General features: G+C 47.7%; 4 protein-coding genes across 19 annotated transcripts; 3 read left to right on the forward strand and 1 right to left on the reverse strand.

Moving 5' to 3' along the window:
- The first annotated feature begins 146 nt into the window (after positions 1 to 146).
- On the forward strand, positions 147 to 2,586 carry LOC136195578 (uncharacterized). Of its 3 annotated transcripts, none has more exons than XM_065984955.1 (10): positions 147 to 202; positions 277 to 404; positions 458 to 622; positions 684 to 830; positions 889 to 1,023; positions 1,084 to 1,236; positions 1,356 to 1,481; positions 1,542 to 1,673; positions 1,740 to 1,789; positions 1,851 to 2,586. In XM_065984955.1, coding segments are annotated over exons 3-9 (723 nt in total). In that variant the 5' UTR covers positions 147 to 202; positions 277 to 404; positions 458 to 621; the 3' UTR covers positions 1,769 to 1,789; positions 1,851 to 2,586. The 3 variants fall into 3 exon arrangements, with proteins under 3 accessions (XP_065841027.1, XP_065841025.1, XP_065841026.1); XM_065984954.1 differs by having other exon boundaries at positions 149 to 202; positions 261 to 404; XM_065984953.1 differs by having other exon boundaries at positions 147 to 404.
- Positions 2,587 to 3,080: 494 nt separating this feature from the next.
- Positions 3,081 to 9,154, forward strand: LOC136195571 (protein psiQ-like). 8 transcript variants are annotated; one of them, XM_065984941.1, is made up of 11 exons: positions 3,081 to 3,370; positions 3,422 to 3,494; positions 3,546 to 3,772; positions 3,828 to 3,935; positions 3,999 to 4,069; positions 4,123 to 4,358; positions 4,410 to 4,658; positions 4,710 to 7,298; positions 7,360 to 7,540; positions 7,669 to 7,729; positions 7,776 to 9,154. In XM_065984941.1, exons 3-8 carry the CDS (start codon positions 3,681 to 3,683, stop codon positions 5,643 to 5,645), a joined length of 1,692 nt encoding a protein of 563 aa, XP_065841013.1. In that variant the 5' UTR covers positions 3,081 to 3,370; positions 3,422 to 3,494; positions 3,546 to 3,680; the 3' UTR covers positions 5,646 to 7,298; positions 7,360 to 7,540; positions 7,669 to 7,729; positions 7,776 to 9,154. The 8 variants fall into 8 exon arrangements, with proteins under 8 accessions (XP_065841013.1, XP_065841017.1, XP_065841012.1 ...); XM_065984945.1 differs by having other exon boundaries at positions 4,710 to 7,017; positions 7,069 to 7,172; positions 7,224 to 7,298; positions 7,360 to 9,154; XM_065984940.1 differs by having other exon boundaries at positions 7,360 to 7,729.
- Positions 6,924 to 11,705, reverse strand: LOC136195567 (uncharacterized). Of its 4 annotated transcripts, none has more exons than XM_065984928.1 (15): positions 11,518 to 11,705; positions 11,239 to 11,455; positions 10,921 to 11,173; positions 10,793 to 10,857; positions 10,484 to 10,727; positions 10,327 to 10,432; positions 10,086 to 10,278; positions 9,792 to 10,031; positions 9,287 to 9,732; positions 9,131 to 9,235; positions 8,959 to 9,068; positions 8,841 to 8,909; positions 7,555 to 8,793; positions 7,323 to 7,505; positions 6,924 to 7,262 (listed from the first exon to the last, which is right to left on the reverse strand). In XM_065984928.1, exons 5-15 carry the CDS (start codon positions 10,571 to 10,573, stop codon positions 7,128 to 7,130), a joined length of 2,916 nt encoding a protein of 971 aa, XP_065841000.1. In that variant the 5' UTR covers positions 10,574 to 10,727; positions 10,793 to 10,857; positions 10,921 to 11,173; positions 11,239 to 11,455; positions 11,518 to 11,705; the 3' UTR covers positions 6,924 to 7,127. The 4 variants fall into 4 exon arrangements, with proteins under 4 accessions (XP_065841000.1, XP_065840999.1, XP_065841002.1 ...); XM_065984927.1 differs by having other exon boundaries at positions 10,793 to 10,870; XM_065984930.1 differs by lacking the exon at positions 10,793 to 10,857 and having other exon boundaries at positions 10,484 to 10,605; positions 11,073 to 11,173.
- A 504-nt stretch (positions 11,706 to 12,209) lies between these two features.
- On the forward strand, positions 12,210 to 21,409 carry LOC136195562 (uncharacterized). 4 transcript variants are annotated; one of them, XM_065984912.1, is made up of 9 exons: positions 12,210 to 12,275; positions 12,339 to 12,522; positions 12,570 to 12,870; positions 12,921 to 13,037; positions 13,101 to 13,171; positions 13,224 to 13,459; positions 13,510 to 13,758; positions 13,810 to 14,058; positions 14,110 to 21,409. In XM_065984912.1, exons 2-9 carry the CDS (start codon positions 12,519 to 12,521, stop codon positions 21,274 to 21,276), a joined length of 8,394 nt encoding a protein of 2,797 aa, XP_065840984.1. In that variant the 5' UTR covers positions 12,210 to 12,275; positions 12,339 to 12,518; the 3' UTR covers positions 21,277 to 21,409. The 4 variants fall into 4 exon arrangements, with proteins under 4 accessions (XP_065840984.1, XP_065840985.1, XP_065840986.1 ...); XM_065984913.1 differs by having other exon boundaries at positions 12,245 to 12,275; positions 12,360 to 12,522; XM_065984914.1 differs by lacking the exon at positions 12,210 to 12,275 and having other exon boundaries at positions 12,307 to 12,441; positions 12,494 to 12,522.
- The last annotated feature ends 102 nt before the right edge of the window (positions 21,410 to 21,511 follow it).

The raw sequence follows: 21,511 nt of genomic DNA on the forward strand, positions 1-21,511 counted from the left end.
TAGTGTCAATATAACATATATGCTGACAGCATGCTGACAATCCCAGTTGACACTTTCTACGCACAATATTTTAGTTTATTGTTCTTCTGACGTCATCGCTGTCCAAATCGATTAGGCTGCACGTGCAGCAGTCCCGGACTCAAAACAAAGATGGTGCTTGTGTTTAGTTTTGTGCGCCTCTAGCTGGAGTAGCTTCGACTAGGTCGGTTGAGAAATCTACTTGTCTTGCAATTGCATTAGCTCGCTCGAGCGCGGTTCAGTCAGACTGTTGCTTAGGCCTACGCTAGCACGCCACAGAAGATTCTCTTTGTTGATCCTCAAGACAAGACTGTTTTCGAAAGAAAGCGCGGTGGACAGGCTCGAGGTGCGACAAGAATTCTGTGCAAATGCAAGATCTTTTATCGGTACACGTACTTGAATATAAAATGCGTATTGAACGAATTAATTTATTTCTTAGGCATTAATTGGGTATTAATTAAGGAAAATCTGAAGCAGGCATGTGATCTGTTGTCTCTTCCCAAGCCCGATGCAAACGGGGCGGAAGAACACCTGCGCGCCTGCGAGAGGACTAAGGAATGCTTAAGGCCGCACCAGCTACCAGACGCAAAATACTTGATTGAAAGTAATTATTAGAAGTGCTATTGCTCGATTATTCTTGCCTAATGTTTTTTTGTCATTTTCAGTGTACTATCACCTCGCGCGTGCAATCAAGCTTCAGGGATTTTGTAGATGGGCAGCTGTTGATCGATGCCTTTACGAAGCGCGAAAAGTCTTCGAAAGCTTAGATCAGTACAGAGGAAAGTCGATTCCGCACCCTCTCAAAGCTTTAGGTATCTATGAACCATGTACAGAGCTCTAAGATTAGCATATCTAATACTCTGTATTTAGTTTGCTTTATGCACGGAAGGTGGCTTTTCTACGCGGGAGAGGAAAAATTTCCGGACGCAGAAAGAATGTTGAAAGAAGCGTGCGATTTTTTCTACGCTCTGAACCGTAGAGGAGACAACGACGCTCTTGCCTCAGGTAGCACAACTAAATTCATGCTACGCGTACGTACGTGCTACTGACTAACGTATGCTCTAGCTCTGTCCTACAATGCTCTCATTTTCTTGCATAATCAACGTTTTGAAGAGGCACGACAGGCTATTGACAGGGCAAAATACAGCTTCCATGTAACAAGGCTTGAAAAAAGTCGACGTGGAGAGGATCCAGTCGCAGACCCACGACTTGGACAAAGTAAGAAAGAAAAGAAAGAACTGTCGCCTTTGGCGTACTACTACACCTAGTACATTCGCTCCCAATTCATTTGAAATTCATTACAAATTTATTTTACTTGTTTCTCTAATTTCTCTTAGCTCTTTATGCTCAAGGTCTTCTACACCTTGCGCAGGAAAACTGGCCTCTTGCTCAGAAAGATTTGCAGGAAGCGCTCTCATGCTACGAAATGGTCTTACCAGACGAACACCCATTGATTGGCGCAGGTAATACACAACGTACCAGCGATGTCCTTACTTATTTAATTATAAACGTTATTAATTAAGCCAAAATAGCTATGGGAGAAATGCATCTTGCACAGAAAAAATTAGGAACCGCTGCTGTTTTACTAAAGAGTGGCAAGGCTTGCCTAAACGGCCAAAAGGATATTCCTTACTACGCTTGTCTAATTAAAAAAGGTTAGTATGCAGTTTTGTTCTAGGCAAATCGACAGTGCAAAAAAATTTTTGTTGTTCATTTTTTAGCGGAAGAAATACTGAAAACTCTCCCATAGATGAAGAGAATAAATTCGTCGGTAGCTAATCAAAGATAATTAATGGACTCGCATTTTTTCTAAAATAAATCCTGATTCTCAGCTAGATCCCTCACGGTTTCTCCTGACTCTGCTCAGCTCGAGGAAGTGGGTACACGAATCTGCGACCGTTGGGAGAAAGTGGCAAGAAAAAGAGGCATCGGCTTCTCTCAGCGAGAAATCGATACAATAAAGAAAAATCACCCTTTTGAAATGGAAACGCAGAGCCAAGCAATGCTCGAAAAGTGGCAAGACAACCGCGGAAGCGAAGCAACGATTGCAGAATTGATTTCGGCGTTGATGGAAAGCGGCAACACGAAAACCGCGGAAGACGTCTTCGAAAGCGCATCGGTGCGCGCCATGAAAGTTCTTGGAAAGACAATAGAAAGACAGACGCTGAATTCTCTAGCTCAAGCCATAGGCGATAAATGGGAAAAGTTTGCAGTGACGGAAGAAATGAATTTGAGTATGAGCGAAGTTGCCGAGATTCGTACGTCAGCCTCCTCAGCTAACCAATGCTATCGTCTCATGGAAAAATGGGCTTCGAATCCAAACAAAAAGCCTACAGCACTAAGCGTGGTTCAGGCACTGAAGAAAATCGGAGAAGAGAGTGTGGCTATCAAAACCTTTGGTCGTGAAGTCGTTCAACTAGTCACAATTACGTAGAAGCGTGCACACAATTAACGTTTGTGTTTGTGCCTTTGCAATACTGACGTTTCTTTTGTTGGTATGTGATTATAGAGCAACTAGTATGTGTTGCAAATTTTAGCTGCGAAAATTCAAAGAAAGGCTTGAGCACCTGTGAAACGAAACGGTTCTTTATCACATTTGGCAGAAGATTGAAAAACTTCCAAAGCAGCTCCCTACTACTTTATGCAGCCAAGGAAATAAATAATGGCTCTGCTTCTGCGAGTGGGCACATTGGTGAGCTACCTAGAGGAGCTATCAGCTCTTGGCCTTGATGCCGATCACGTCAGAAGAAGCACCAGGCTCCCCTAGCTAACTGGGAATAATACGGTTTACTTAGAACCTATTTGCCAAAAAATCCGCTTCTTCATGCTTTTTCTATTCGCCTGTGTCCTCACAGGCGCGTTGAGTGGCTTCAGTGGCGTTGTGACTTCATCTCCGGCCTGACAGGCTGATCGAGTCCACTGTTCGACGCCGCGACCGATCTTACAATCTTCTAGGCAACGAAGCAATCGCTAATTCTGGCGATTTGTGGCGGAACGACGCCAAATTCGAGACCTTTCGAAGAACATGCGTGCGCAGCTAGGCTCTCACGTGTTCCTAACCATCTACGTCGACGCGACGCGTTACGACAAGCAGAGCTGGACCAAAACGATACGTCTCATCGAAAAAGCGATAGCCTACTACAACGCCGAACGCGACGCGTGCAAAACCCCGTGCGACGACAACGACGGGACAAGCCGGAAATAGAGATCTCACTCTTTAGGACTTTATGACGACACAACGTTGGATTGAGGATTCGTGTTGAACAAGATCCACCAAGCACGTGCACAATAAATAATAGTTCTTTGTATCTAGGCGAAGAAGAGCTATTTATATTGCTTTTTGTTGCTACGTGTAGGTAGCTGAATATAAACGTACTGTACAATAAATCAATTTATTTCTTAGGCTTTACGAAGTACATTGACTTATTGCTAGAAAAACCATTAATCTGGTTAAAAAATTTCTGGATGAAAACACGGTTAGAGAACGTCTTCATAGAAAGGGTCGTCAGATGAGTTTCTTATTACAGACAATATTTGCTATGAAATGAAAGTACGGACAAAGGAAGTGCCTAAAACTCAACAGATGGTGTACACAAAACTCTATTGGAGGCTAGATAAAGTTGTGAACCTCCTAACTCAATTTGTCTCGAGACGTCCGAAGCATGATTGCTTTGCGCGTTCTTTTTGGTGTGCTTTTCTGTCTCTTTTGCGTGAGATGTGACGAGTATGATCAGCAGACGTCGTCATGTTCAGAGTATACGCCCATGGAGAGTGTTTGACTCTTAATTGATAGTAGTGTTTCTTCGTAGGTACACTTACGGATGCTCGTACTCTGTCTCGTACACCTCTTACTATTCAAAAAGGCACACGCACAAGACGAGAACGTGTCGCAAATTTGTCATCACTTGGAGTTGCAGGTACGTTCCGCGTCCGCCTCATCGTCATTTTCCCCACGACTCAGACACAATGTCTCTTCCTAGCGATAGGTATTGGTCAACATACGAACAAAAATCTAAACGAAGATACAGAACGCAGTGCAGACGATGCGACAGTAAACCAGTAATTTGATTTTACATTGGAATGTTATTAAGGGACCCTTTTCAGTTGACTGCCGAGTGAATAACTGGGGATATTGGGGCGTATGCGATGGAACTTGCCACGACACTACTATTCAATGGAGATATCGTTCTGTGTGGCGAAACAATTATGGAAACGGGGCGAGTTGCCCGAGCACCTCAGAGCAGCAACGTTGCTACATAGACAGCAAAGCTTGCAAAATTGACGGTGTGTGCTACGCTCATTTACAAAGACGGTCTTCAACGGGCAACGGCGGGTGCCAGGTAAATTCCCTTCTATAAATGTCTCTGGAAGGCTTTTTATTGTGCTAACAGGAGTGCAACAAATACCCTTCATGCAGTGAGTGGACAGACGTCTCGGATGGACCGTGCGACGACGCGCAAGCGTGCACCAAAGACGACCAGTGTAAAGACGGCGTATTCATCGGAACTTCCTTTACGTGTGAGAGCTGTGAAACGTGCAACGGAGCCGGATGCACTCTAAACTCAGGCTACTGCTTGATTGACGGCCAGTGCTTCAGCAGAAACACGAAAAATCCCGAGATCCAGTACTTGCAGTGTCAGGTACCGCTTAATTTATTCCAATTCAATACCAAACATATCTTTGCCTTCAAGGCTTGTAATCCGGATCAGTCTACAGTTCAGTGGACGCCCTTGACCGGAGACTCCTGCAACTTGTGCACGCACACCGATAAATGTAACTCAACCGGACTTTGCGTCGGTACGCAGATACCTGGTCAATGTTCTATGGCGTGCCAAGAATGCAATGGGTCGAGCACTTGCAAAATAATAAAGGGATGCTTCTTGACATCTTCCAGTACGTGCACGTACACGTGCTACGACAATAACGCGGTGAATCCCGGTAACCAGTGCCAGTATTGCAATTTCGGCGCAAGCGGCTCCTCGTGGACGGATTACGCGAAGGGTACGAACTGCGACGACGAGCAACCGTGCACGCGAAATGATCACTGCGATGCGGCAAGCTGCGTCAGCGAGGACTTCACTGCCGAGTGCGCCGTTTACGCTGTTATCAAGAATCCGTGCGTCAGTGGGACGTATTGCGACGGGTCGAATTGCCTTCCCATATACTATCCCATTAGTCGTCAATGCTACGCCAATGTCGATGAATGTGACTATCCTGATCTGAATTGCGAAGGCGATAAAGCGGCGTGTCGACACTGCACGGGCGGATCTTGCGTCGCGGTCGATCCTACGAACACTCCCAAGCCAACGACCGGCGTTGATTTATCGACTGCTCAAATTTCCGTCTATAAATCCGGTACTCAGACTCTCCTTTCATTGAAGCTGGCTCCTGACGGCGTCAACTATTTGATGATAACAGACAATAAAGCGATCAAAATCAAATTTCAAAACTTCAAAGTACCGTGCGATAAGGTTACTATAGATTGGCGACTAGTTACAGCAGTGGGAGAAATGAACGTGTTTCCGCAACAGACAGTTACGACAACGAGTGCCGACACGGTTGATGTTACCGTCAACGTGACGGCCAAAATGTCAGGAACACAGCATCGACGCTCGACTCGTCTTTGATACTTGTTGACATCACTAATCCGGTGATTGAAGTGATCTACGACGGAGATCAACCGCAGCCCAATCAGCAGAAAGACATAACATATCAAATGAGCAATACTAGGATTTCGGTACACTGGGACCCCGATACTGTTCATGACAGCGAGAGCGGCCTGAAAACGATGAATACGTACCAGATTGCAGTGGGAACAAGTCCGTTAGGAACGAATACAAACGGCTATGTGACGGTACAAGCGGCTTCTGGTGAAATCAATCTATCGCTGCAAGACAATACGATTTATTATGTCACAGTGCGTGTTTATAATCGGGCTGGATTAGTGTCGACGAGGTCTTCGAATGGCGTCAAAGTCGACGCGACGAACCCAGTGACAGGGACGCTTACGATTGTAAAAAGTACGTCTAATCGTACTCAACTCGATTACGTGAATTCGCCCACTCGTCAACTCGTGGCAACGCTCAAGGGCTGCAATGACCCCGAGAGTGAGATAATCGAAATTAGATGGACAGTGTTCGCACAGAACGTCAATAATCCCTTATTAGACAGGGCTTGCAATGCCGCCGGCTATCAAGTTTACGCGTCGTGTTCTGATCCATCTGATTGCGTGATTAACATAACTCTTCCTCAAAATGATCGCATTTTGTACACAACGGTAGCTTCCAGTCCGGATACTCGTACGATTTGAGACTCACCATAAAGAAAATGGCGCTCTCCGAACGAGTTCAGTCACTTCGAACAAATTTATCACCGATTACAGTCCACCTGATCCTGGCACAGTGTTGGACAGTCTTTCTTCTGATATTGACTAAATCGGTTGGCGTCAATTGGAGCGGCTTCAAGGACAACCAAAGCGATCTCGACTATTGTCAATTAGCTGGAAGAGTACAATACGACAAACGAAAGGGTTGTGTCTTCGTTTAGCAGCGTACTTTTGAGCGGCAGCAAAACTGTCACGAATCTCGTTGGCGTTCTGATATATCACAGTTTTGCAGACAAAAACATGGACCGAGACTACATCAGAACCAGCAATCGGACAAAATGGGCGGTGTTTTCATCCGTGAGCGGGCTCGAGTCGTGACTATGGTCTCTCAAAACCGACTTGACAGAAGTCGTATCGGAAATGCCGACCGTCTCGTGATCGAGCACGACATTCTCATTCAGTGAATCTCGTTTTCTATACGACTTACTACTCATCGATCCGATGCACTAGTCATGCGGGACTATCCTCAACCGGAACTTCAGCGTTGGTGAGAAGAACATCGACTCGTAGGGTCCATCAATGGAGCGGGAAAGACAAAGCAACATTGTTACGGTACATGTGAGAACTAGAAGAAGCAACATTGAATCAAATAAGCATGCAACATCAAAAGAAAGGTAAGTCAAAGTGAACATCAGAAGCGGATTTTCGTTCTTTGATCGCTTTAGCTATTTTCTCCATGCAATTCCTCGAACGATGTTCCAACGCACTGAAGAAGTCAATGGCTTTAATGCAATGACGCGTCGCGGATTTGGCGTTCAAAGCACTTTTCGTAAAGCTTTCTTTCACCACTTTTTCCCAATGTAAACGAGGACCTCGACAGAGAGTTACTCGTCCTTGGTAAAGACCATCTATAAAAAGGCTACGCAGAGGAAAGCTAGTACAATCGGCACTCTCGGTCGGTCGTTTCGTCTAGACTTACCCGAAAGTTTATCATCTCCATGATTCTTTCTTGATAGGATGCTGTAATACTCACCGAAACGCGCTTTTGACCGTAGAAGACATCCAAACAAGCCGATATCTTTGCATTTTCCCGGCTAACGCTGGCCTCGGCTTCTATGGAGTAGGCCACAGAGGCACTCACACCGATTCTACCTCGATAAAACTGAGAAAGAATATTACAAGTTCACGAAGAGACAGGTAAAGCGTCGTACTAAGAGTCCATTGCTGCCGCCTCCGCTTGCAATAAAAAAGATGGACGGCCTAAAATAGGCCGATCCAATTTTCGGCTGCGTTGGGCACAGTTTGAAACCGGCATTTCCTCCTAGCCGAACGTTTCCGGACAAGAAGAATCGCACGAATCCAAGGCCCAACCACAGTCGATATTGGGTATTGAAAACCCTGTAGTTACCGTAGTTACCTTCATTCCCAACAGGCACCTCTCTTGACAAGCAAGCAGGAAACGACTTCGACGAATCCGGAATAATCGTTTGAGTGCCGACACGAGCGAAAACCCTATAGAGTAAGGTTGATTTCGTTCCCCCGCCTGTGACAATCAGATACGATTCCAAGAGGGGAAAGTCTTTTCCAAAAGCGTGGGCGTGTGCGACGGTTTTGCCAAATATTTTGAGAATTGATGGATTGCGCGAGTTTTCTCCGGCAAATCCTCCGGCCGTTAGACGCACATGAAGCTTGTCGACTCCCAGTCGTTTGGCGAAGAGATAGGCGGCGTGGTTTTGGTAGTAAGACGCGTCGTGGCTTCGGCTCAAGAGACTGCTGATGTCGTTGAACTGACTATAAGAATGCTTCCAGTTGGTCGATGTCACATCCGATCGTCGAGTGCGCGACGTCGTCGTCGCATTTTGGTAGCCGGCGTGATTTTCGTTTGCTAGATAGACTGCGACGAAATTTTCCAACTCCGTCGGAACTCCGTCGTTCGGCGCGCGATTGGCGAGAAGATGCGCGACGCCGTAGAAAACGGCCGCGCTGTTGCGTTGCTGGCGTAGGCGCTCTAGTATGACTTCGTCGACGCGAGTTTTGTCGAATTGGTTAGATAGCACCAATGCTGCAGCGAGTCGAATTTGTTCAAAAACAGTTCCGTTGACGAGAACGTAGCTGAGCGGTTCGATTGCGGCCGAATTATGCGTGTTTCCTAGGGCAAAGAGGAGAGTCGTGGCGTTGGCAAACGACAGGGTGGAGTTCAACTGAAGTTCGAGGAGTTGGTCTAGAAGGCGCTCGGTGATTTCGTCGGACGTTTTGGCGTCCGCGCTTCCGGCGAGAGAGCCCAAAGCGAGTAGCGCTTCGTCGCGTGCCTCCTTCTTTCCGTCGTTTACGTAAGTCATAACGAGAGAGACGATCTCTTGGGATAGATAGTGAACGAAAGGAATGTTGGTCAGAATGAATTTGAGATCCATGTCGTATCTTTGGGGATCCTTCAGAGCAAAGCTGATTTGCTAAAAGGGAGGGAGTTACTAGTCAGGAAAACAATATACAAAACTACCTTTTGAGACGCTTTCGTGCTAGAGGCGACGAGAAGGGGAAACAGGAAACGACGCAAATTAGACGAACCCTAGAAAAGAGAGCTTGAAACAGTCCCCTACTAGCAAATGCAGCATCACTGTTTCAAAATGATCAATGACCGTATCACTGACAGGGGTCTCGACTCCATCTGAACAGCGATGATACTCGCACAGACCCTCTAACTCCAGCATATATACCAAGTTGTTGTCTGCGGAGAAAACGACGCGTTTTTTTTGTCGGAATATTAGAACAGGGAGTCATGCTGTATACATGAGCCATTGTAGTCGCCGTCAACGTCTGCTATTTCGTCCACCAAGTCGATTAAAAGCGGAATTTGCGCTGTTAGAGAATTTCGCTGGTCTTGAATGACATCGGCTGGAATAAAGCTTGTAAGGTAAGCTAATGGAGATGCATCGGTGAACTTGCCTTCTTCGTGCTTCGATTCAACGGAGCTGGTCAGCAGACCATGAGTATCGTCGACCTGCACCATAAATGCTGATCGCTTTTGGAGTGGAATCCTTCGTCGCTCGACGAGCGTAAGAGTGTATTTCTGGTCAGAGGCGAATTTGTTGTCAAGGATACTCTTTGACTGGTACGAATCGTCGTCGTTGGCGGCGGCGTCGGCGTCGTCGACGTCGTCGTCGTCGTCTGTTTCCTCAGAATACTTTTCGGCGTCTCGTTTGGCGGTGAAAAGCGCCGCGTGCAGTGTTCCGGTTATTGTCTTCGGCACGCCGTCTTCGTACACGATTTCCTCGTCGTCATCGTAGTCAACTTCGGCCGGGTCGACGTTTGATCCGGCGGGAAATTGTCGGACGTCTGCACTGGAGTATTTCTTGTGAACCTTGACCTCGCCCTTGTCGCCTTCTTCAAGACTGTGAGGGTACCATATAGATATAGCTAGCTATGGGCTCTAGATAATTGCTACGAGTACCTGTAATGAGCCGTGTGTTGATTAGCCGATCCTTTTTCTTCGACGTCGTGTTCTCCTCTTTCCAGCGACACTTGAAAGAGACAAGCAATTGCCTTCTTCATGTTGAGCACTTCGACATCCTGTTCGCGTGCGTGCAGCACGTACGCGACGGTTCCATTATCCAGTTGAACAAAATAGAACGGCTTCTCAAATTTTTTGTTCAGTTCCGATTGGAGAGCCGCCGTTGACTCAGTTCCGGGTCTAGAAAAATTCTTTAGTCTTTCTTACCCTTGCACATTGACCAAGGCTGCTTACTCATCCGTAGTCATATGTTGTGGTAGCGGCGGCGACTGTGTACTTTCTACGACGCTATCTTCGACGATATCTTCGACGCTATCTTCGACACCATCATCGACGCTATCTTCGTTCGCAATGATCTCAACGTCGAAGTCGAATATTTTCGTAGAAAATTTTATGCCTCGTGTCTCATAACGCGGTAAAAACCCATCTGCGAAGAACGTCTTATTGGCTTGCTCGCTTGTGCTGTGAATCAAACCTGCAATGCAGCGGATCTCAATTTTAGCCGTTAGAAGAAATTTCTCGGCCTGCTCTTTGGACCAGAGATTTTGGAACAACGCTAGCTCGTAAGTCAGCACTTCTTCCTATAGAAATGAATTATTGAGCTTGTTCGCGAGCTTGCTTTAGACTCTTGCCTTCAGACACTGCAACGACAGCACTTGGTCTGCTTCAGCCTGGAGCGACAGAAGAGAAACGGCGAGAAGAAACGCAATCGCTACTTTCATTCTTGACAGCTCTCAGTGCAGCGCACGTCTGGCTAAAGTGAAAGACGTCGACTAGCGAGTACCTTTTATGCCCAACATTCGGTAAGGGGAGCGGCCTGCAACCCTATAACACCCAACGGTAACTTCATCTGCGTACTGTGTGGGGGGCAGTAGTCTAAATAAAAACACGGGCGCACGCGCTATAAATCCTGTTGATACAGTCGTGTATGTGGGGTATACCGGATCCCGCAAATGGCATGATTTCACATTATTTTGCCTCTTCCCCCCCTCTCCCCGTTGTGCGACTAGAAGTATTAGCTTGTTATACATTCACAAAAGTTTTCTTCGGCGTCCCAGTATAAACTTACTAGACGTACTTTGAAGAACAGCAACGGGAGGAAGCGGTCAGGAAATGCCACGATACACAACAACATTAGTTTTGTAACCGACATTAATTTTGTAACCGACATTAATTAATTTCCTGACCGCCCCCCTCCCTCTCCCCTGTACCTGGACTGACTCAAAACTGGTGCTCAACGGACTCGGAGGCGGTGTCGGGGCAGATGGAATTGCGTGTCAAATGACATCCGAGAAGACTCGAATCCGAGTACAGTCGATCCTCTACTTGCAGAAAAAGAAAGGCACGAGTCCGACGAGTCCCACGTACAGTAGCTCACGTAGCTTACGTAAATTTTAGTGGATCCCGTGGCAGTTTGCCAAAGGCAGCAAAGTTCACGTATGGACGCACTGACTACGGACTCGTTTGCGGGCGGATTTCGTAGTCACGTGACCACTTCAAGATGGCTGCTTGTGTGTACTCGTTCGGTCGGTTAGACACTCGTTTGGGCTCATATCTGCTTTTTGGGCGGCGCGTTGGCTTTTGATTTTACGCTGCGCACAAGTCTGTTACGGAAGACGGCGTGATTTCGACGCCGCGGAAAACCCGAAGCCCAGAAACCTCTTACTAGTGCGCCACCCAGTGGCGTGGCTTCCGTAGTGTTCAGAGAAATGGTAGACAAATGCGTTAGCGTGTGTTCATTCGAGTCTCTTTTGTCGATTTGGAGATTTTTTTGGAAGAAAGCGTTTAGCGGTCGAGTTGCGCGACCGACTACTCGCAAAGGCACACGCACAGTAGACGAACATGCGTTTGGACGGGCTTGTTTTGCAAGTATCGTTGTAGGCGTTTTCTTTGACTCATACGTAATAATTAATATCTCCTTTCTAGCACCAATTACTGGTCTACGTACAAACAAAAGTCTAGACAAAGCTACAGATACCCTTGCAGATCATGCAGCAGTAAACTAGCAACTGCTTCTAAGCGAGCCGCTCCAAGTACCGGTGACTGCAAGGCGAATGACGGGGAAATTGTGGCGCATGTACTGGAACTTGCCACGACTTCGAAAACGCTCTGCCGGCCCTGTGTCTGACAGCATGCTGACAATGCCAGTTGGTAAAATACGGTTCATGCATACAACGAAGCCGGTAAAAACAGTTCGGCTTTTGGTCTTGGACCGTCAAATTGACTCAGATCGTTGTGTTTCTGTCTTTGACTTCTAACTGTGGTACGCTGCTTACCTAGATATTTTAGTTATTGTTTTTCTGACGTCATCGCTGGGCATCTATGATTAGGCCATTAGGGGAGCACGTGCAGCAGTCCCGGATTCAAAACAAAGATGGCTTGTATTTAGTTTTGTGCGCCTCTAGCTGGAGTCGTTTCGACTAGGTCGGTTGAAAAATCTACTTGTTTTGCAATTGCATTGGACTAGCTCGCTCGCGGCCGGTTCAGTCACTCGTTTCGGTTGCTTAGGCCTACGCTAGCACGTCACAGAGAAGACGCCCTTTGTCGATCCTCAAGGCGAGACTGTTTTCGAGAGAAAGCGGGGCTTCTTGTAGGTGGACAGGCTCGGGTTGCGAGGCTCATGAATGTCTAACTACCTGTAGGTGAGCCCCCGAAGCAGCAGCTTTTATGCGTAAGAAAATTGAGGTCATGGTACATATGAGTTATGAGACTCTTTAGGACTTCATGAGGACACGGAGTTGGACCAGTTACTAAATTGCTGGACGAGGGTCGTCAGAGGAGTTTCTTATCCCAGACAAAGGTTGCCAGGAAAGGATGAGCAAAGGAAGTGCCTAAAACTCAACAGATGGTGTACACAAAAACGCTATTGGAGGCTAAATAAGTACGTTGTGCACTTCCTAACTCAATTTGTCTCAGTCGTGCGAAACATGATTGCTTTGCGCGTTCTTTTTGCTGTGGTTTTCTGCCTCTCTTGCGTAAGAGGTGACGAGTTTGGTCAGCAGGACTCGGATTGTTCACCGTAGAGCGCCCATGGAGAGTGTGACTCTTGATAGTAACGTTTCTTTGCAGATACCACACTTACGGTTACGGATGCTCAAACACTGTCTCGTACACTTCTTACTACTCAAGAAAGCGCAAGCACAAGACAACAACGTGCACAGGATGGTTTCTCGGGCGGAGGTGCACGTACGTTCCTCGTTTGCCTCGTCGTTCCCATGACTCACAGTGATACGCAATGTCTCTTCCTAGCGATGGGTATCGGTCAACATACGAGGCAAAATCTAGAACACACGTCGTAATTAACTGCAGACAATGCAACAGTAAATCAGTAACTTGATTTTATATTAGAACGTTTTAAGGAACTTTTTTCAGTTGACTGCCGAGTAAATAGCTGGGGCAGTTGGGGCGCGTGTACTGGGACTTGCTACGACACTACCAGGCAATGGAAATATCGTTCTGTGTGGCGAAGAAGTTCTGGAAACGGGGCGAGTTGCCCGAGCACCTCAGATTGGAAACGTTGCTACATAGACAGCAAAGCTTGCAAAATTGGTGGTGTGTGCTACGCTCATTTACGAAGACAGTCTTCAATGGGCAACGGCGGGTGCCGGGTAAATTTCCTTCTATAAATGTCTCTGGAGGCTTTTTATTGTGCTTACAGGAGTGCAACAAATACGCTTCACGCAGTGGGTGGACAGACATCTCGGGTGGACCGTGCAACGACGCGCAAGCGTGCACCAAAGACGACCAGTGTAAAGACGGCGTATGCAGCGGAACTTCCTTTACGTGTAAAAGCTGTGAAACCTGCAACGGAGCTAGATGCACTCTAAACTCAGGCTACTGCTTAATTAAGGAAAATTGCTACGCTCATTTACAAAGACAGTCTTTAACGGGCGACGGCGGGTGCCAGGTAACTCCCTTCTAATGTCTGGATGGCTTCTTATTATTGTTGTGTTTATAGGAATGCAACCAACTCGTTTCGCGCAGTGCGTGGACAGCCGTTTCGGGTGGACCGTGCGACGACGCGCAAGCATGCACCAAAGACGACCAGTGTAAAGACGGCGTATGCATCGGAACTTCCTTTACGTGTGAGAGCTGTGAAACGTGCAACGGAGCCGGATGCACTCTAAACTCAGGCTACTGCTTGATTGACGGCCAGTGCTTCAGCAGAGACACGAAAAATCCCGAGATCCAGTACTCGCAGTGTCAGGTACGAATTGATTTATTTCCAGTTCCAAAACAATCAGTTCTTTGCCTCTAGGCCTGCAAGCCGGATCAGTCTACTATCCAGTGGACACCTTTGACCGGGGACTCCTGCAACGATAACGACTTGTGCACGCACTCCGATAAATGCACGTCGATCGGTCTGTGCGTCGGTACGCAAATACCCGGTCAATGTTCTCTGGCGTGCCAAGAATGCGATGGGACGAGCACTTGCAAAATAACGAAGGGCTGCGTGACGTCTTCCAATACGTGCGGGTGTCTCGTCGGCGGCGTTTGCTATGACAACAACGCGGTGAATCCCAATAACCAATGCCAGTATTGCGATTTCGGCGCAAGCGGCTCGTCGTGGACGAATTACGCGAAGGGTACGAAGTGCGACGACGGGCAACCGTGCACGCGAAATGATCACTGCGATGCGGCGACCTGCGTCAGCGAGGACTTCACTCACGAGCCCGAGTGTTCGGCGCACCTTGACGTCACAAATCCGTGCTTGCGTGAGACGTATTGCGACGGATCAAATTGTCTTCCCATATATTATCCCACAAGTCGTCAATGCTACGCTAACGTCGATGAGTGTGACTACCCTGATCTGAATTGTGAAGGCGGTAAAGCGGCGTGTCGATACTGTACAAACGGATCTTGCGTCGCGGTGAATCCTACGAACACTCCCAAGGGAACAACGGGCGTCGATTTATCGACTGCTCAAATTTTCGTCTATAAATCCGGTACTCAGATTCCTCTTTCGTTGACGCTGGCTCCTGACGGCGTCAACTATTTGATGATAACAGACAATAAGGCGATCAGAATCAAATTTCAGAACTTCAAAGTACCGTGCGATAAGGTTACTATAGATTGGCGACTGGTTGCAAAAGTAGGAGAAACGAATGTGTTTCCACAACAGACAGTTACGACAACGAGTGCCGGAACGATTGATGTTACAGTGACCAATCAATTTACACTGACAAACGGGGCCAAATATAAGATCAAAGCGACGGCCAAAAATGTCAGAAACACATCATCGACACTTGACACGTCTTTGATACTGGTCGACATCACTAGTCCGGTGATTGGAGCGATCTACGACGGAGATCGACTGCCGCCCAATCAGCAGAAAGACATAACGTATCAAATGAGCAATACTAGGATTTCGGCACACTGGGACCCCAATACTGTTTATGACAACGAAAGCGGCCTGAAAGTGACGAATACGTATCAGATTGCAGTAGGCACAAGTGCATTGAGCACAAATACAAACGACTACGTGACGGTAATGGCGAACTCTGGTGAAATCAAATTATCACTGCAACACAATACGATCTACTATGTGACACTGCGTGTTTATAATCGAGCTGGATTGGTATCGACGAGGTCTTCAAATGGCGTCAAAGTCGATACGACGAACCCGGTGACAGGGACGCTGACTATTGTGAAAGGCACATCTAATCATACCCAGCTTGATTACGTAACTTCGCCCAGTCGTCAAATCGTGGCAAGGCTCAAGGGCTGCAATGACCCTGAGAGTGGGATCATTGAAATCAGATGGATGGTGTGCGCAAAAAACGTCAATAATCCTTTAGACACGGCTTGCAATGCTGCCGGGAATCAAGTTTATTCGTCGTGTTTCGATCCATCTGATTGCGTGATTAATATAACGCTTCCTCAAAATAATGACGTTTTGTACAACGGTAGCTTCCAGTCCGGATACTCGTACGATTTGAGACTCACTATAAAGAATGGCGCTCTCCGAACGAGTTCAGTCACTTCGAACAAATTTATCACCGATTACAGTCCACCTGATCTTGGCACAGTGTGGGACAGTCTTTCTTCAGATATTGACTATCAGCACGTCAATACATCGGTTGGCGTCAATTGGAGCGGCTTCAACGACGACCAAAGCGATCTCAACTATTGCCAATTAGCTGTTTATGAAGAGTACAATACGGCAAACGAAAGGGTCGTGTCCTCGTTTAGCAGCGTACCTTTGAGCGGCAGCAAAACTGTCACGAATCTCGTCGGCGTTCTGATCACAGGAAAAACCTACACACCGGTTGTTCGGTGCTACAACAAAGCAGGACTCTTCACAGACGTTCCGTCTGACGGCGTGTTCATCGACGCTTTTCCTCCGATACCAACAGAAATCCTTGACATTCGCTTTGAAGACAGTTTTGCAGACGAAAATATGGACCGAGACTATCAGGTTAACAAAACCGGCATCAAGACGAAATGGGCGGCGTTTTCATCCGTGAGCGGGCTCGAGTCGTGCGGATGGTCTCTCAAAACCGACTTGACGGAAGTCGTATCCGAAATGCCGACCGTCTCGTTATCAAGCACGACATTTGCTCATTCAGTGAATCTCGTTTTCTATACGACTTACTACGCGTCGATTCGATGCACTAGTCATGCGGGTCTATCCTCAACCGGAACTTCAGATGGAATCGCTCCCGACAATACTCATCCTTTAGCCGGCGTCGTTTTCGATTTGTGTCCGGATCCGTGTGGTCTTAGGACTGATATCGACTATTCGCCGGACAACAAAATGCTTCGATTTCGCTGGGAAGGATTCTCCGATCCTCACAGCGGCATCGACTTCTACGAGTGGAATTACAATCAAAACTGTAGCGGGTTTTTTTTGCTAAGCGATTTCAAAAACGTCGGCGTTTCCTACGAAGTGCTGGAGCCTTTGTCGCTCAGTCACAACACGCGTTACTGCGTGACCGTTCGAGCAATCAACGGAGCGGGACTGAAGGTGACGAGCATTTCCGACGGCCTCCTGATTGATACGACACGACCGAAGAGAGTCATTGTCAAGGACGGCGACATTCCGTCCGCCGACAGAGATTACCAGTCGTCCGACAGCGTGATTTCGTTCACGTGGCCTCTGATTCAGGACTCGGAGTCTTACATCGATATTTTGGAGGTTGGTCTTGGATCGACGCCTGGCGATCACGATACGATCGCTCTGACGATGGTAGCCAATACGACGACGTCTCACACGTTCGGAGGATTGAGTCTTACGCAGAATCAAGTCTACTATGCAAAAGTCTGCGCGACGAACGCTGCTCGACTTCAAACGTGCGTTCACTCCGACGGGGTTCTGATCGACGTCACTCCTTCCGCGAAAGGGGTTATTATCCATGGTGCCATGCAGCCAGGAAACGTCTTCCAAGCCGATAATAAGAACATCGAAGCTCACTGGTACGGGTTCAAAGATGTGGAGAGTGCTGTGGACTATTTTGAGTGGGCGATCGGAACGATGGCTAACGGTACGGATATAATGAATTTCGCCAAAGTGGGATCAAACGTGACATTCAGCGCCAACGTTAGACTCAAAAATGGACAGAAATATTTTGTCTCCGTCATTTGCTACAATAGAGCTGGACTACAAATCACCAGCGCGTCCAATGGGGTAACGGTGGATGTGACTGAGCCCGTGGCACCACTTCCGGAAAGCGTCGTGGTCGAAATTGCCGTCGGAAAAGCTCTCAACGCGTCGTGGCCCAGTTTCACCGACGCCGAAAGCTCCATATGGTATTGCCAGTGGGCAATAGGCACAAAGAAATGCGGCACGCAAGTACAGCCGTACACAAAACTGTCAAACAACACGCTGAGGCGGGCTTCATACAAGGTCAATTACGTGCCTGGTTTACGATACTACGTTTCGGTCGTGGCAAGAAATCGGGCGGGTCTCTCATCGAAGGTCTGCTCTGAAGGCGTTTTGTATGACGACAGTCCACCCGTAGTGGGTGTCGTTCGCGACGGCGATGGATTGAACGATATTGACTATCAAACGTCGACGTCGAGCCTCTCAGCTAATTGGGATATATTCACTGACGATCATAGTGGAATAGAGGCGTGCTACGTCGGAATGGGAACGAGTAAGTCCACTGGCGATTTCTACTCGTTCACGTTGGTCTCTGTTGGAGCTACAAAACACGTGTTTTCGTCGATTACGATGACTTCTGGAACGAAATATTTTGTTCTCGTTCGATGCCGCAACGGAGTTGGACTCGAGTCAACGAACTCGTCAAATGGAATTATTATAGATACGACTCCTCCTGACGTTGGTATTGTCGAGACTCTTCCCTATCAGTCGTCTCTCGGCGTCGTGGAAGCGTGGTGGAGCGAATTCAGCGACTCGGAGAGTCCAATAGACAGCTACTCGTGGTCTATCGACGGTCAATCTCCAATGAGTCAAGACGTTCAGCCCTTCGTTGACATGAAACTCAATGAAGCGGCCAGTGCAAGCAACTTGACGCTTACAGCTTTCAAAATCTATTACGTGACTGTAAGAGCGTTCAACAAAGCCGGTCTGTCATCCGTGAAATCGTCAACTGGAATCCTGATAGATATCTCACCTCCTATCCGCGGATACGTACTCGACGGAATGAGGGAGAGCGATATAGACTGGCACTACACAGACACAGGCATTGGAGCTCAGTGGCACAATTTCAGTGACTCTGAAAGCGGCGTTCATTTCTACAGATGGTCAGTGGGCAGCAATGAGGAAGGGTGTCAGATACTGCTTGCGACCAATGTAATGCAGAATACGTCAGCGTACTGTTGGAGCTGTTTTTTCATTCCGGGAGTCAAGTATTTCGTCACTGTGGAGGCATCAAATGGCGTCGGACTCAAAACCACCGCTTCGTCAGATGGATTTATAGTCGACTTGACAGAACCCAAACCGGGCACGATCTCCGGTCTCACGTGGATTTCGAATAATCTGCTACAGGTGAATTGGACTGGAGCATGTGACCACGATAGTGGACCTCCACGATGTTGGCTCATCATCGTGGCTCCTGGACAATGGACTATAAAGATGAAATTTCACGATCTAAATGAACAGACGATACACGTCAATACGAGCGGCTATTCTTACTCGAGGCTCGTGAGTGTCTACGTCAATTGTACGGACAGAGCTTCTTTGACGGCGACGTCACCGTCGGGGAGCATAGACGGAACTCCGCCGACGAGTGGATCGGTTAGCCTTTTGGATTATGACAAAAGTTCGTTTACTGTGAAGTGGGGAGGATTTCAAGATCCAGAATCGTTCGTCAGTTCCGTCGAGTTACAAATTAGCACCAATTCGTCAACTGAGACTGTCGTACTCTCTCCCTACAAGGGCCCGTTCTATAAACACCAGGGAAATAGCGAGTCTCTTTACGGGACTAAACAAACTGTTGCAGCAAGAGCGTTTAGCAGTGCAGGTCTCGTTTCTAGCTGGGTCGAAGAAACGTTTGACATGGTAGCTCCGACAGGCGCTCTCGATCCATCAGACTGCTGCGACATATCAATGGAATACACCGATTCTGCCATTTACGTATCGTGGAGCTGGAGAGACGGACACAATAACGAATCGTCCGATCTTGGCTACGAATATTGCTACAGCATCGGTACCGTTCTCGGAGGCACTCAAATACTCAACTACACGAACGTTGGCACTGCGAGAAAAGCTGTTTGCACGAGCTGTCTTTTGCTTCAAGGAGCAGACTACTATGTCAGCCTTCACGTTTCATTAGACAACTTCAATACGTACAGCGATCACCAGTCGAGTAGTTTTCTTGTCGATCTAACACCGCCTGTGGCTGGAGAAGTGTTGGACGGGCTAAATGTTGATAACCACTATTACAAAATCAACAAAATATTCAGTGCGACGTGGAAGGGTTTCACAGACCCCGACAGTCCGATAGAAACGTGCGAAATAAGTATCATAGACTTTTCGTCGAACATCGCTGGAAGGGGAGAAATATGGAGCGAATCAGTTCGTTCAAACGGCACCGGGACAATCACTCGTAAAGTATTGACATGGGTGCACGATCATTTCTACCAGACCAAAGTGTCATGTCAAAGCGAGCTTAATTTGATGGTGGAAGGGCTGTCTGATGGATTCCTTGTCGATGAGACGCCTCCCTCCGGTGGTTCGGTTAGTTTTTCTATTGACAGCGTCTGGGGCGAACTGGCAAACGTTTCAGGATCGTGGTCAGACTTCAACGACGACGAAAGCGGCGTTGCCTCGTACGAGTGGCTTATTTTGGAGACGGGAGAGAGACCCAACGAGACGATGAACGCCGTGGGCACGGCGACGTCGTTCTCCGCTTCGGTGAATCTGACCGCTACCACGAAATACGAACTCGTCGTCAACGCGACGAATCATGCAGGCTTGTACTCACTTCGAAGATCCCTCGGAGTCGTACACGACGTAACGGCGCCGAATAGATCGTACGTGCACGACGGAGCCGGCGCAACTGACATCGACTATCAATTCTCCACGACGGGGTTGTCTTCGTCTTGGGGGAGAATGACTGACGACGAGACCGAGATCGTGGACTGCGTATGGTTCGTTGGAACCGAACCTGGCACCGCAGAATTACTCTCTCCTCAGTCAATTGGCTCGCAGACGAAGGGGACCTGTCAACACTGCGTCCTAACGCCGGGAATGAAGTACTATTCGTCGGTTATGTGCTACAATTCGGCCGGACTTCGAACGGTCGTTTCTTCCGACGGTATCGTCATCGATTCGACGGAGCCCGTCGTCGGTCAAGTTTACGACGGGAAAGGCAAACAAGATAAAGCATTCCAGATGGAGTTGTCGTTCAGCGATTGCAGCTGGGACGAATTCAGCGACGCCGAGAGCGGAATTTTCGAGTATAGGCCTTGTTTGGGAACTGGCAGCACTTTGTTGTGCAATACTCACGCAAAAGGAAAGACTAGTTCTACCGAGTGGCATTTTTCGGGATTGTCACTGGTGCACAATGGAATATATTACTGCTCGGTGACTGGAGTCAATGCAGCGGGATTATCGTACACGGCGGTTTCTGATGGTGTCACTGTTGATTCGACGAAACCAAAGGCAGGCACGGTTGTTGATGGAACGAGTGACGACGTGGATTGTCAGCACTCAGATGACGCCGTCGTGGCAACGTGGTTCAATTTCTACGACAGCGAGTCGGGAATTGTCGACTATCAATGGAGCATAGGAACATCGATTGGCGGTACCGACATCCAAGGATTTGTGTCTGTTGGACTTTATCTGACAGCGTCCTATTCCAATCCCAATGTGACATTGCCAGTTGGGAAAATGATCTTTGCTACGGTTCATGCATACAACGAAGCTGGTAAGTACAGTTCGGCTTCCTCTGACGGAGTTCTGGTGTTTGACCCTCAAGTTGATCTAGCTGCAAGCTGTGTGTCTCTCTTTGATCTCTAACTGTCACTTTAGTGGTACGCTGCTTAGATACTACTTAGTTCAATGTTTTTCTTGCGTCTTCATTATTGATTAGGCAATTAGGCGCGTGGCACTATGCTGCACAGTCTTACTAATTTAGGAAAGTTTGCAGTATCGCCCATTCAAAATGAACCCATTTCACTGACATACAGAGACATCATTGAAGAACAGAGGCACGTGGATACAGGAGTTCTCCCTCTGAGAGAATCTCATTTTT

The sequence above is a fragment of the Oscarella lobularis genome, chromosome 14 (assembly GCF_947507565.1).
Source record: "Oscarella lobularis chromosome 14, ooOscLobu1.1, whole genome shotgun sequence".
NCBI classification, from domain to species: domain Eukaryota; kingdom Metazoa; phylum Porifera; class Homoscleromorpha; order Homosclerophorida; family Oscarellidae; genus Oscarella; species Oscarella lobularis.

What these genes read in the sequence shown, in the direction of transcription:
- LOC136195567 (XM_065984930.1), bottom strand. Translation starts at nt 10,573, where the DNA reads ATGAAAGTAGCGATTGCGTTTCTTCTCGCCGTTTCTCTTCTGTCGCTC. An exon ending in CAACACACGGCTCATTACAG is followed by an intron (nt 9,733 to 9,791) that starts GTACTCGTAGCA and finishes GTACCCTCACAG; the next exon opens with TCTTGAAGAAGGCGACAAGG. An exon ending in GCACGAAAGCGTCTCAAAAG is followed by an intron (nt 8,794 to 8,840) that starts GTAGTTTTGTAT and finishes CCTCCCTTTTAG; the next exon opens with CAAATCAGCTTTGCTCTGAA.
- LOC136195562 (XM_065984912.1), top strand. An exon ending in CAGGACTCGGATTGTTCACC is followed by an intron (nt 12,871 to 12,920) that starts GTAGAGCGCCCA and finishes GTTTCTTTGCAG; the next exon opens with ATACCACACTTACGGTTACG. An exon ending in TGGGCAACGGCGGGTGCCGG is followed by an intron (nt 13,460 to 13,509) that starts GTAAATTTCCTT and finishes TTGTGCTTACAG; the next exon opens with GAGTGCAACAAATACGCTTC.
- LOC136195571 (XM_065984944.1), top strand. Translation starts at nt 3,681, where the DNA reads ATGATTGCTTTGCGCGTTCTTTTTGGTGTGCTTTTCTGTCTCTTTTGC. An exon ending in CAGACGTCGTCATGTTCAGA is followed by an intron (nt 3,773 to 3,827) that starts GTATACGCCCAT and finishes GTTTCTTCGTAG; the next exon opens with GTACACTTACGGATGCTCGT. An exon ending in GTCATCACTTGGAGTTGCAG is followed by an intron (nt 3,936 to 3,998) that starts GTACGTTCCGCG and finishes GTCTCTTCCTAG; the next exon opens with CGATAGGTATTGGTCAACAT.
- LOC136195578 (XM_065984953.1), top strand. An exon ending in GCACCCTCTCAAAGCTTTAG is followed by an intron (nt 831 to 888) that starts GTATCTATGAAC and finishes CTCTGTATTTAG; the next exon opens with TTTGCTTTATGCACGGAAGG. An exon ending in CAACGACGCTCTTGCCTCAG is followed by an intron (nt 1,024 to 1,083) that starts GTAGCACAACTA and finishes CGTATGCTCTAG; the next exon opens with CTCTGTCCTACAATGCTCTC.